This window comes from Chlorocebus sabaeus, chromosome 22, assembly GCF_047675955.1.
Source record: "Chlorocebus sabaeus isolate Y175 chromosome 22, mChlSab1.0.hap1, whole genome shotgun sequence".
In the NCBI taxonomy this organism is placed as follows: domain Eukaryota; kingdom Metazoa; phylum Chordata; class Mammalia; order Primates; family Cercopithecidae; genus Chlorocebus; species Chlorocebus sabaeus.
The window spans coordinates 42,466,120-42,480,337 of NC_132925.1; the positions used below are offsets into that span (position 1 = coordinate 42,466,120).

Sequence of the window (14,218 nt, forward strand, 5' to 3'; positions counted from 1 at the left end):
TATCTCTCACCTTATACAAAAATCAACTCAAGATGGATCAAAGACTTAAATATAAGATCTGAAACCATAAAAGTTCTAGAAGATAATGTCAGAGAAATACTTCTGGACATTGGCCTAGGCAAAGAATTCATGACTAAGACCCCAAAAGCAAATGCAACAAAAACAAAAATAAATAAATGGGACCTAATTAAACGAAAAGTTTCTGTATAGCAAAAGAAATAAACATCAGAGTAAAACAGCCCACAGAATGGGCAAAAATATTTGCAAGCAAGCTCTGTATCTGACAGGAGACTAATATCTAGAATCTACGAGGAACTCAAACGGATCAGCAAGGAAAAAAAAAAAACAACTCATCAAAAAGTGGGCAAATGGCATGACCAGAAGACATTTCTCAAAAGAAGACATACAAACAGCCAAAAAAATATATATATATAGGAAAAAGTGCTCAGCATTACTAATCATCAGGGAAATGTACATTAAAACCACAATTAGATACCACCTTACCCCTGCAAGAATAGCCATTGTTAAAAAGTCAAAAAACAATAAATGTTGACATGGATGTGGTGAAAAGGGAATGCTTATACACTGCTGGTAGGAATGTAAGTTAGTACCACCTCTATGCAAAACAGTATGGAGATTCCTTAAAGAACTAAAAGGAGATCTACCATTCAACCCAGCAATCCCACTACTGGTGTCTACCCAAAGGAAAAGAAGTCTTTGTATGAAAAAGATACATGCACATGCACATACATGTTTGTAGCAGCACAGTTTGCAATTCCAAAGATATGGAACCAACCTAAGTACCCATCGACTAATGAGTGGGAAAAGAAAACGAGTATATATACACCATGGAATACTACTCAGCCATAAAAAAGAACAGAATAATGCTTTGTACATCAACTTGTAGGGAGCTGGAAGCCATTATTCTAAGTGAAGTAACTTAGGAATGGAAAATCAAACACTCTATGTTCTCACTTATAAGTGGGAGCTAAGCTATGAGTAGGCAAAGACAGAGTGGTATAGTGGACTTTGGAGACTCAGAATGGGGAGGATGGCAGTGAGGGAAGGATAACAAACTCCATATTGGGTACACTGTACACTACTCAGGTGGCAGGTGCACCAGAATCTCAGACTTCACCACTATCCAGTTCATCCGTGTAACCAAAATCATTTGTACCCCAAAAGCTGTTGAAATTCTAAAAAATTTGTTTTAATTCTTTGTATATTTGGGATAAAAATCTTTGAAAATTTTTAATAATCTTATTTTAAAAGGAAAAATAAGTAAAATTAATTAGAAATAAGTAAAATTAATAAGTAAAATTAGTTTTAGGAAATGAGTAAAATCAATTTTAGTAGCATATTGTTTAACCAAGCATATCCAAAACATTATTTTAACATGTAATCAATATTAAAACTTATTAATGAAATATGTTACAGTCTTTTATTCATATAACATCGTTGATATCCAGTGGATATTTTGCACTTAAAGCACATGTCAATTTGGACCTTAAATTTTTACTGGAAATACTTGATGTCCAGTGGAATTAAGTGGAATATTTTAGGTATCACTAAATTTACAGTTAAAAAAGTATTCATTGAACAATGTCTCTTGTATTGCACTGTTTATCCTAAGTTAAAAATAAATAATTACAGTTTCTGAAATTTTGAATCAACAGATATTTGCTATCATTAAAAAGGATCTTACATTCTATAGGCAATTGTTTGGGGCTTAATTGCAGATCTAACACTTCTGTAGAATACTATTTTTATTATTTTTCCGATAATTTTGAACAAATTACCATAGCTAAAAACAATTCCTTTACCATCTCTTCATCTAAAATGCTTTTATTTTTGTACGAGGATCCAAACCATTTTATAGCTGGCCAAATTATAAGTTCCGATCTGTTAAAAATCATTTAAATGTTTGTCTGACATTTAATTCTGATTTCAGGCAACTAATTTTCTGAATTCTTTTTTGATCATTGAAAAGAAACGTCTATAACATTGACCATGTGTTTGCTAAAATGTCTTTTAATATTATTCGGTTAATTATTCTAAACTTTTTTTCCACAGCAGACATTTTATTTTGCTCTGCTGCCGCAAACTGTAATTGCCATTCATTGTGAAGTTTGCAACATGCCTTCTTCTATTTTGGTCTCTTCTTTCTACAGGAAATATTCAAATACACAAATTACAATGTCACATGTCACATCAGTGTGTAGAAAAAAATAATTAGAACTGAATCCGTTCATTGACACCAAGATCAGTGATGGATTATAGTACTAGAGACAACACCTGCCCCAGCATGCACACTATAATAATATCTTAGTGTTGCAGCTGTTCAAGGGAAATGTCCTCCTACCAAACAGAGTTATGTTTAATGGAAAAGTACCTTTCACTGCTTCTGCTTCAAGTTTAGATTTAAATTAGTTAAAATGAAATAAAATTAAAAACTCAGTTCTTCGGTTGCACCAGCCACATTTCAAATGCTATGTAATATTGTTTTTCAAACTTTGGTTTACAGCCAACTAATTCAGTGTTTTGACAGCTATTTTCTTTAAGCAAAATAGAATGGAATAAAATAGAATTGAAAATATTATTTCATCACATGAAATAAGGATACCTTCTTTTAGACTTTTGTTTCAGTATATATGTTGCATATATATGGGTAGGTCACAAAGTAAAAATAAATTTCTTACTAAAAATAAAGTAAAAAGCTTTTGAAAATCACTTCTCTATAGCACATAGTACATTGCCTTTCACATAATAGGTTTAAAAAGAAGTTAGGTTGAATTGTGATTAGTGGCACACATTTGTAAGATGACAGTTTAAAATGATCGCTTTTTCAGTGGCAACAAAAGCCAAAATTGACAAATGGGATCTAATTAAAGAGCTTCTGCACAGCAAAAGAAACTACCATCAGAGTGAACAGGCAACCTACAGAATGGGAGAAAATTTTTGCTATCTACTCATCTAACAAAGGGCTAATATCCAGAACCTACAAAGAACTCAAACAAATTTACAAGAAAAAAACAACCGCATCAAAAAGTGGGCAAAGGATATGAACAGACACTTCTCAAAAGAAGACATTTATGCAGCCAACAGACACATGAAAAAATGCTCATCATCACTTGCCATCAGAGAAATGTTAATCAAAGCCACAATGAGATACCATCTCACACCAGGTAGAATGGCGATCATTAAAAAGTCAGGAAACAACAGGTGCTGGAGAGGATGTGGAGAAATAGGAACACTTTTACACTGTTGGTGGGACTGTAAACTAGTTCAACCATTATGGAAAACAGTGTGGCGATTCCCCAAGGATCTAGAACTAGAAATACATTTGACCCAACCATCCCATTACTGGGTATATACTCAAAGGATTATAAATCATGCTGCTATAAAGACACATGCACACGTATGTTTATTGCAGCACTATTCACAATAGCAAAGACTTGGAACCAACCCAAATGTCCATCAGTGACAGACTGGATTAAGAAAATGTGGCACATATACACCACGGAATACTATGCAGCCATAAAAAAGGATGAGTTCAGGTCCTTTGTAGGGACATGGGTGCAGCTGGAAACCATCATTCTTAGCAAACTATCACAAGAACAGAAAACCAAACACCGCATGTTCTCACTCATAGGTGTGAATTGAATAATGAGAACACTTGGACACAGGAAGGGGAACATCACACACCGGGACCTGTTGTGGGGTTGGGGGAGGAGGGAGGGATAGCATTAGGAGATATACCTAATGTAAATGACGAATTAATGGGTACAGCACACCAACATGGCACATGTATACATATGTAACAAACCTGCACGTTGTGCACATGTACCCTAGAACTTAAAGTGTAATAAAAATAAAAAATAAATCAGATGATCACTTTCTAAAAACAATGCCATTTAAATAAATTTTTTTCCCTGCAAACCTAGCTGCAGATGTTAGATAGCAATAGAGAAAGGTAGAGAGGTAGATTGGGGTCATATTATGACGTACTAATAATTTTGGACTATTCTGTTGGGAATAATGAGTCACTGAAGCATTTTAAGCCAAGGCGTTATGTACAAGATTGTTCTGACAAGGAAAAACTGTTAACTTAAAATTGTCCCTCCAACCACTTTGACTTGTGTTTACTTCTAATTACCCTGGAGTCAAACTCTTCATTCTGTTTAAACCATAAAGTATAAGATCTTCCTTCTCTATAAAAAGTCCTTTTCACCAGTACCTAACATTCCTTTGTCTTTTATTGCTTACTGTGCACGATTGCCAGCTTGTACCTTTGGGCTCTTCTGGGGAGTTCTCTGGGCCTGCCATGCCCCATTCCCTTCCTACCAGTGTAATTAACCCCAGTCTCTCATAGAATTCCTGAAATCATTGCTTCCTGGGTCAGATTATTTGCCAGCACGTGAACACATGTATTAATCTATTTTTTCGTCGTTTGTATTTCCTTCTCCCATTTCCCTCCCCGAACCCAGGCCACTTCTCAGATGCCTTTAATGTGTATCTCTTTATCTCTGTGCTTTTGCAGTATATGTACTGTTTGTATGCATCTGTGTTTAATTCATCTAAATTATGACATACTGTGGATGTCATTCTGTTTGACATTTTTCACTAAGTACTACATGGATTTTATTTTTTAACTTTTCATTTTGGAATGTTACAATAATATACAAAGGTAGAATAGCATAACCCCTATAACTCGGTGTTGACAATTGTCAGTTTACAACCAGTCTTGTTTCATCTTTGTACCACCCACTTCCCACTCCCCACCTTCCTGCATCATGAAACAAATCCCAGATGACAACTCCATTTCATCTAGAAATATTTCAGTATGTGCAATATATGTCAGAAATAGACTCTTTTTAACATAAATATAGTGCCGTTATTTTAACTAAAAACTTTTAAATAATAATTTGCTAGTATCAAATCAGTGTTTAAATTTTCAATTATCTCATAAACATTTAACAGTTTGAACAATTTCCATATTAGGTCCACACATTGCAATTGGTCCAAAGTACCTTAGAATCTATAGATTTCCTTGACATGGCTCTTTGTTTCTTATAATTTAGTTGTTGAGGAGCCAGCACTTTTATTCCCAATGTCTGGATTTTGTTGATTTCCTCATTGTATAGTTTGACATGTTCCCCTCTCCTTTGTGTTTCCTGTAAATTGTTAACTAGAAAATATGTTGTGATTCAGGTTTTATTTTTGCTTTTGTTTTTGTTTTTGTTTTACAAGACTACTTCATAAGTGATGCTGCCTCCTTTCGTCAGGCGGCATGTAATGTCTGGACAACTCTCATTTTGTGATGTTAGCACTCTGTTTCAAGGTGCACCCCTGCTGCCGTGTGTACACCTAGTTCTTTGTACTCCATGGCATTAATTTATCACATTTCATCTACTTATTCTCATTGTGTACCCAGATTGCCTCCAATTTGTTGTTACCACAAACACTACTGCAGTGACATCCTCATTCATGTCACCATAGACCTGAAAATTTATTTGGAAAATAGACCCTGTAACATGACTGCTAGGTCATAAAATAGTCTAAGCTTGATTTGTCAAGTACTGCTAGATCGCAGTGACATGACCATAGCACACAGTAACCACCTGCCTCAGCCTCCCAATTAGCTGGGATTACAGATGCACACCACTGTACCCGGCTAATTTTTAAATATTTTTATAGAGATGAGGTCTCATTATCTTGCCCAGGCTGGTCTCAAACTCCTGTCCTCAAGTGATTCTCCTACCTTGGTCTCCCAAAGTGCTGAGATTACAGGCATGAGCCACCATGCCTGGCCAGAGGTTTTTTTAAACTACCTACCCATTTGATGAAATAATATTGGTTATCTGTATAATAAACATTGAGAATTTTAAACAATATGAACAAAATATTTTTCTTGTAAAAATAAAAAATGTCAAGAAGCGAGCCGGGTGCCGTGGCTCACGCCTGTAATCCCAGCACTTTGGGAGGCCAAGGTGGGTGCATCACCTGAGGTCAGGAGTTCGAGACCAGCCTGGCCAACATGGCGAAACCCTGTCTCTACTAAAAATACAAAAATTAGCTGGGTGTGCTGGTAGGTGCCTGTAATTCCAGCTATTTGGGAGGCTGAGGCAGGAGAATCACTTGAGCCAGGGAGGCAGAGGTTGCAGTGAGCCGAGATCACACCATTGCACTCCAGCCTGGGCAACAAGAATGGAACTCCATCTTAAAAAAAAAATTTTCAGAAGCTTGAATTTATTAACTCACAGATTTTTTATTAACTGACAGACTTTTTCTTTTATAAAGCTTGCCACTTTGAACTTCTTGAAGAATAACTATATATGTATATACATGTATATACACATATATATGTATATATAGTTATTCATATGTATATATACATATATATGCATATGTATGTATATGTACATACATATTTTTTAACTTTTAGGCTCGGGATACTTGTGCAGATTTGTTACATGGGTAAATTACATGTCATGGGGGTTTGGTGTACACATTATTTTGTCACCTAGATAATAACCATAGTATCCAATAGGTAGTTTTTCTGTCCTCACCCTCCTCCCACCCTGCACCCTCAAGTTGGTCCCAGTGTCTGTTGTTCCCTTCTTTGTGTCCATATGTACTTGAAGTTTAGCTCCCACTTGTAAGTGAGAACATATGGTATTTGCTTTTCTGTTCCTGTTAGTTTACTTAGGATAATGGCCTCTTGCTCCATTCGTGTTGCTGCAAAGGTTGTGATCTTATTCTTTTTTATGTCTGAGGAGTATTATATGTGTATTTGTACCACATTTTCTTTATCCAGTCTACCATTGATGAGAATTTAGGTTGATTCCATGTCTTTGCTATTGTAAATAGTGCTGCAGTGAATACACACGTGCATGTGTCTTTATACTAGAATGATTTATATTCCTTTGGGTATATACCCAATAATGGATTGCTGGGTCAAATGGTAATTCTCTTTTAAGTACTTTTAGAAATTGCCAAACTGCCTTCCCTGGTGGCTGAACCAATTTACACTTCGACCAGCAGTGTGTGTGCATTCCCTTTTATCTGCTACCTTCCCAGCATGTTATTATTATTATTTTTTTTTTAGTTTTTAATAATGGCTATTCTGTAGATATTTTCTGATTCTGGTGTTCCAGTTTCCAAATGACATACATTTTTCATGACTATGTTTATTCTAGATTTTTAATTTGTTGCAATGTTTGCTTTTATTTCTCATTCACAGCAATTTTAGATTTTTGATGATTGCTTTAGCATATGCCATACCACTTGGTGTATTTGCTGGCTGGTCTGGAGTTCTGGACTTAATTTTAACACCAGCACACGTCAGCCAAGTAAGTATTTTATTTCTTTATATGTTGTAGGTATTTTCATTCATTTGATTTATAAATACTGGTTACGTGTTCTTGGTTTTAGCTTCAAGGACTGGGTAAAACATTGTCCTATACCATTGTTGCAAAAGCAAGATTTTTATGGAATAAGTAAAAAATAATGTTGATTTTCCTCCTTGATTTTGACAATAGTTATGAATTTCACATTTCTCTGGGCATTATTAATGATACTACTGGCTTTTTAAGAAAGGAAGGAAATCTTAGTTTTGTTGACTCCATTCTTTATCCTTTCTTCATACCTTATGAAGAAGACTAAGATCCCATCATCAATTATATAGCTATTTCTTCATCTAGTTTCTGACTTTCTCTGTGGGCTCCAAATAAGGGTATTTCATTTCTTTAGAAATAACTATTTCACCTATATGCTTGATACCATCCATTCCTTCTCTTTGCTTCCAGATAGCACGGTAGAAAAGAGGATAGAGAAATATGGAGAGGTAAATAGAAGAAAACACACTGATGTGATATTCGAGTAAAAAAAAAAAAAATTTGTCTATTCTGCTTTTAGTGAACATTTGGATTGTTAACCTTTTTTGACAACCACAAACAATGCTATATTAACACTCTCATACATGTCTCTATGCACTTCTATATACATTTCTAATGGATACATATCTAGGAATGGAACTGCTGGGTATAGTATGTGCTACTTTGGTAGATGATGCCAAACTTCTCCAAAGTGGTGGTATCCATGTATAATCCTACCAGCAATACATGAAATTTCTCATCATCCCACATCATTTGCCATTTGCCACTTGTGTTAGTCTTTTTCACTTTAGACGTGCTGATAGCTGTGCAGTTGTATGCCATCATAGTGACTTCTGTGGTGTCTTTTCAGTGTGAATTGGATATTTTGAATATCCTTTTCTGGTGACATACCAGTTTGAGTCTCTTGCCCACTATTGGGCTACCTTTTTCTTAACAATATGTAAAGAAGAGAGCTGTGCAGAAGGGAGCTCCCCAGAGGACTTTGTGGGGACTCCAGTAATCTTTGGCTGAGAAATGGGCTGCACATATAAAGGGCAAAGCTACTAGAGGCTTAACAGAGAGAATGGTATGGATTGAAAGCAGAACAAAGATAGAAGAGGTCAAGCATTGTCTTGGAGTTCTGGCCCAGTCAAACTGTAGAATCAAGGACCATGTCCTAGATAGAGAAAGTCTTACTCTAGTTTAGACCCATCATAAACAAAGACAAAAATCTGAAGAGGAGACACTTTGGAGATCTATCCTTATAAAGCACAAAATGAGGCCTACACATCCTCAAGGTAATCAAGCAATAATTGAACTGTCTACTAGAACAAAAGTCAACCATTTTAGAAAAAGTAAAAGAATCTAGAATCTCTTTATTGTATCATCCACAACATACAGTATACAATTTTTTTTTTTTGACGGAGTCTCACTCTGTCGCCCAGGCTGGAGTGCAGTGGCGCGGTCTTGGCTCACTGCAAGCTCCACCTCCTGGGTTCACGCCATTCTCCTCCCTCAGCCTCCCAAGTAGCTGGGACTACAGGCGCCCGCCACCGCGCCTGGCTAATTTTTTTGTATTTTTAGTAAAGACGGGATTTCACTGTGTTAGCCAGGATGGTCTCGATCTCCTGACCTCGTGATCTGCCCACCTTGGCCTCCCAAAGTGCTGGGATTATAGGAGTGAGCCACTGCGCCCAGCCCAGTATACAATTAAAAAAAAAAAAAATGCATTAGACATGTAAAGAAACAGGAAAGTGTGACCCCTATTTGGCCAGGTGCAGTGGTCTCAAAAAATAAATAAATAAAAGTTTAAAAATTTACAAAGCAATCATTAGAAACCAACTCTTAGAAACTCTAGATGTTGGATTTAGCAGACTGAGGCTGTAATGCAGAAAAGATAAAGATAAATCTTTGCTTGCTCCAAGTTCATAAATATGTTATCTTGTATAACTGTGTCATCCTGTATAGTAGCTACTAGCCACATTCAAAATAAACTTCAAACTTAATTTGAAATTTAAACCAATTGAAATGAAATAAAAGTAAAAAATAACTTCCTTAGTTGTGTAGCACTTTTCAAGTGCAGGATAGCCACATGAGACTAGTAGCTACCATGTTGCATGGTGTAGATAGAGAACATTTCTATCATCAAAGAAAGTTCTATTGGACAGTGCTGTTCTAGAGCTTTGTTCTTTTACCTGTCACATTTACCTAGAATTTAAACCTAGAATTGATTTTGTACTTATTATAAGATAGGGGTTAAGTTTCTTTTTTCCCCATAGATATTTGTTAACCTAGGATCAGTGTTTGAAAAGATCATTTTTTTCCTTCACTGCCCTCTGTTCATCTTTGTTGTAAGCAAGTTTCCTTCTATACACGGGTGTATTTCTAGACTTGATTCCTTTAGTCTCTTTGTCCCTGCACCAATACCAAATTGTGTTATTTATACTAGTGTTATAAATAAGCACTAGTTTTGATATTTAGTAAATATCCCCCTTTATTGGGATTTCTATTAGAGTTTTTATATCTACAGATCATTTTCAAAATTAACTGCTTTACAATACTGAGTTTTCTGAACCATGATCATTATGTTTCTCCTCATTTACTTAGGTCCCAATGTCTCTGAATGAGGCTTTATAATTTTCAGCAAAGATACCTTCTGTGTGTTTATTAGCCTTATTCTCAGGTATTTGATACTTTTTGAAGCTATTGAAATTAGCAGCTTTTAACATTTTTATTTTATTTTTCTTATTTTTAAAATTGATATGTAATTGTTGCACATTTTGGGGGGATATATAATATTTTGATACCTGTACACAGTGTGTAATGATCAAATTGGTAAGAGTGCTATCCACCACCTCAAACATTTATTTTTTCTTTGTGTTGGGTACCTTACAACTCATAGCTATTTTGAAATGTACAGTAAGTTATTGTTATCTGTAATTTCCCTACTGTATTATTGAGTACTAGAACTCACTCTATCTAACTGTATTTTTATACCCCTTAACCAACTTCTCTTCATACTCCCACCCTTCTTCATCAGTAGCTGGTAACTATCATTCTACGTTCTGCTTTCCTGAAACCCACCTTTTTAGTTCCCACATGAGTGAGAACGTGCAATATTTGTCTTTCTGTATTTGGCTTATTTCAGTTAACATGATTTCACTTAACATCCATGTTGCTGCAAATAACAGGATTTCATTCTTTTTTGTGACTGAATGATATTCCATTGTGTATATATCCGATATTTTCTTGATGCATTCATCTGTTGATGACACTTAGGTTGTTTCCAGACCTTGGCTATTGTGAATAGTGCTACAATAAACATGGGAGTGCAGATTTCTTTTTTATATACTGATTTCCTTTCTATTGGGTATATATCCAGAAATGATTGCTACATCATATGGTAGTTCTATTTTTCGTTTTCTAAGGAACCTCTGTACTGTTTTCCATAATGGCTGTACTCCTTTTATTCCCACCAGCAGGGTCTAAGCACTCCCCCTTCTCTGTATCCTTGTCAGCATTTGTTACTTTTTGTCTTTTTGGTGATAGCTATCCTAACTGGGGTGAGATGCTATTCATTGTGGTTTTGATGTGCATTTCCCTGATTATTAGTAATGTTGAACATTTCTTTTTGTATATTTGTTGGCCATTGTGTGTCTTCTTTTGAGAAATGTCTATTCAGGTATTTTGCTCGTTTTTTAATTGGATTGGTTTTTTTGCTGTTGAGTTATTTGGGTTCCTTATAGATAGTGTTATTAATATAGGTTATTAATCCCTAATTGGATGTATAGTTTGTGAATATTTCTCCCATTCTGTAAGTTTTCTCTTCCCTCTATTGTTTCCTTTGCTGTTCAGAAGCCTTTTAGTCTTATGTAATCCCATTTGTGCAATTTTGCTTTTGTTGCCTGTCTTTTGAGGCTGTATTCAAAAAATCTTTGTCCAGACCAGTGTCCTGTAGTGTTCCCCCAATGTTTTCTTTGAGTAGTTTCATAGTTTCAAGTCTTACATTGAACCCTTTTCCCTTTTAGGGGAAAAAAAAAATGTGCAGCTCACTGCCAGCACTCATTTAATTTTATATAAACATGCTCTTTGATGCTGAAGCAAATCTGACTAACTTTCAATATGAAAATATAAAAACTGTTCTTGGAGTCATTTCTAAACAGAACTAACATCAGAATCATCTGAATCATCAGAATCGTCTATCAGATTCCTCAAATGAATCTCTAGCCAATGACTGTTTGAGAACGATGTTAACATCACACGTAGGAATGCTCCTTTTTCTAGGATTTGACATTTTCAGCAGTTGAGAATTACTGTTTTGTAAATGGAAATACCACTACTAAAAACAGAATGCTATAAGTAGAATGATGTCTTTTGTCTCCAAAGTTGATATACTAAGAGTGATGTGAAAATAGTCATAAAAGCAAGATAGTTCATGGCGAAGATATCTTGGGGTAAATGCTGCAGCTGCAAAAGCGCCTCTGGCGTGTACTCTCAGGGCAAACGGGAAAAGGATTAAATCTTTAATCCATTTTGAGTTTTGTTTGTTTGTTTGTTTTTTTGGTTTTTTTTTGATACAGTATCTTGCTCTGTTGCCCAGGCTGGAGTGCAGTGGCAGAAGCATGGCTCACTGGAGCCTCAACTTCTTGGGTTTAAATGATCCTCCCACCTCAGCTTCCCAAGTAGCTAGGACTACAGGTGCACGCCACCATGCCCAGCTAATTTTTTCAAGTTTTGTAGAGATGAAGTCTCTATGTTTCCCAGACTGGTCTGGAACTCCTGAGCTCAAACAGTCCTTGCACTTTGGCCTCCCAAAGTGTGGGCCATGTCGGGCCATCTTTGTGTTTTAATTGGAGTATTTAGTGCATTTATATTTAATATAATTACTGACAAGTTTGGGTTTAGACCTACCATCTTACTATTCGTCTTTATTTTGTTCAGCCCTTTCTATTCTTTTTGCCTTCTTTCTTACCTTCTGGATTAAGTATTTTTTATTACTTCAATTTCCCCTGACTCTGTTAGGTTGGCAGTTATAGACTCTTTTACTATTTAATGATTACCCTAAAAAGTACAGAATGCACACTTGACTTATCAAATTGGAATTTTACCTTTTCTATGATAATGTAAGGGTTTTAGAACCCTTTAACTTCATTTAACCCTCTCCCATCTTTTGGGCTATTACTGTCATATATTTTAACTGCACAAGACATTATTGTTTATACAGTTGATATTCATTGACTCAAATTTATCTTCATATTTATTCATTTATTCTTTATTTCTTTATCTTCAGTCTTCAAATCTGTAATCATCTTTCTTCTATCTAAAGAGCACCCATTAGTGTTTTTGTTTGATTATTGTACAGGTCTGTGGGTGACAAATTCTTTAGTTTGGGGTTTGCATTTTATTTTATCGTTTGTTTTGGTCTAAAAATGTCTTCATTTTATCTTCATTTTTAAAGTTTTTATCTTGTTGGGCATAGAATTATTGGTTGACAGTCATTTTCTTTTGGTTTTTTGAAAAAAAATTCCATTTTCTTCTGGCTTCCATTGTTTTAATTGAGAAGTCAGCTCTCAAATTTAAAAGCTGGCTGCTTTTAAGATTTTCTGTTCATCATCGGTTTCAGCAGTTTTGCTTTGATTTGATACAACTAGGTGGCATTCTTTTTCTAAATTTATTCTACTTAAGGTTTACATAACTTATTGAATGTTGTCTTGTTAGCTTGATGTCTCTCATTAATTTCTGAAAATTTCTAGTCAGTGTCTCTTCAAAACTTGTGCTCTGTTTTCTCTAATTTCCTTTTTGTATTCTAACTATATACATTATACCTTTACACTGTATTCTGTAAGTCTCTTTACTCTGTTTTTTGAATTTTCCACTCTTTTACCTTTCTTTTCTTCACCCACTTTTTTTCTTTTTTTTCTTTTTTTTTTTTTTGAGACGGAGTCTCTCTCTGTTGCCCAGGCTGGAGTGCAGTGGCGCGGTCTTGGCTCACTGCAACCTCCGCCTCCTGGGCTTATGCCATTCTCCTGCCTCAGCCTCCCGAGCAGCTGGGACTACAGGCGCCCGCCACCACGCCTGGCTAATTTTTTTGTATTTTTAGTAGAGACGGGGTTTCACCGTGTTCGCCAGGATGGTCTCGATCTCCTGACCTCGTGATCTGCCCACCTCGGCCTCCCAAAGTGTTGGGATTACAGGCGTGAGCCGCTGAGCCCGGCCATCACCCACTTTTTTGTTGTTGTTGTTGTTGTTATGACATATTCTTTTTCCTTCCTATGCTTCAGACTGGATATTTTAGCTATCTTTTCTTCCAACTCACTATTTCAGTTTTCAACTCTGTCAAATATGCTATTAAATTCATCTATGAGTTACTTTAAATTTTATAAAATTTGTCTTTGGTTCTTTTTTTTGTTTGTTTGTTTTTGAGATAGAGTCTTGACCTGTCACCCAGTCTAGAGTGCAGCGGCTTGATCAGTTCACCGCAACCTCTGCCTCCCAGGTTCAAGCAATCCTCCTGCTTCAGCCTCCCCAGTAGCTGGGACTACAGGCGCGCACAACCATACCCAGCTCATTTTTGTATTTTTAGTAGAGATGGGGTTTCGCCATGTCAGCCAGGCTGGTCTTGAACTCCTGACCTCAGGTGATTCGCCTGCTTCGACTTCCCAAAGTGCTGGGATTGCAGGCATGAGCCACCACCAAAGAAACCTGTCTTTGGTTCTTTTTATAGTTGACAGATTTCAGCAGAAATGCTTGATCTTATTTTTTTTCTCTATTAAAAATAGTTACTTCAAATTTGTATCTCATAATTCCATTATCTTGGTCCCTTGTAGGTCTATGTATATGTT

At 35.9% G+C, this 14,218-nt stretch overlaps 1 protein-coding gene across 1 annotated transcript in view; it reads left to right on the top strand.

The window, feature by feature from the left end:
• SLC49A4 (solute carrier family 49 member 4) overlaps positions 1–14,218 on the top strand; it is an 82,560-nt gene that overhangs the window by 41,624 nt on the left and 26,718 nt on the right. Inside the window, exon 5 of the mRNA XM_007985597.3 lies at positions 7,244–7,352. Within this exon, the coding sequence (XP_007983788.3) occupies positions 7,244–7,352 (109 nt within the window). The remainder of the gene's footprint in view (positions 1–7,243; positions 7,353–14,218) is intronic.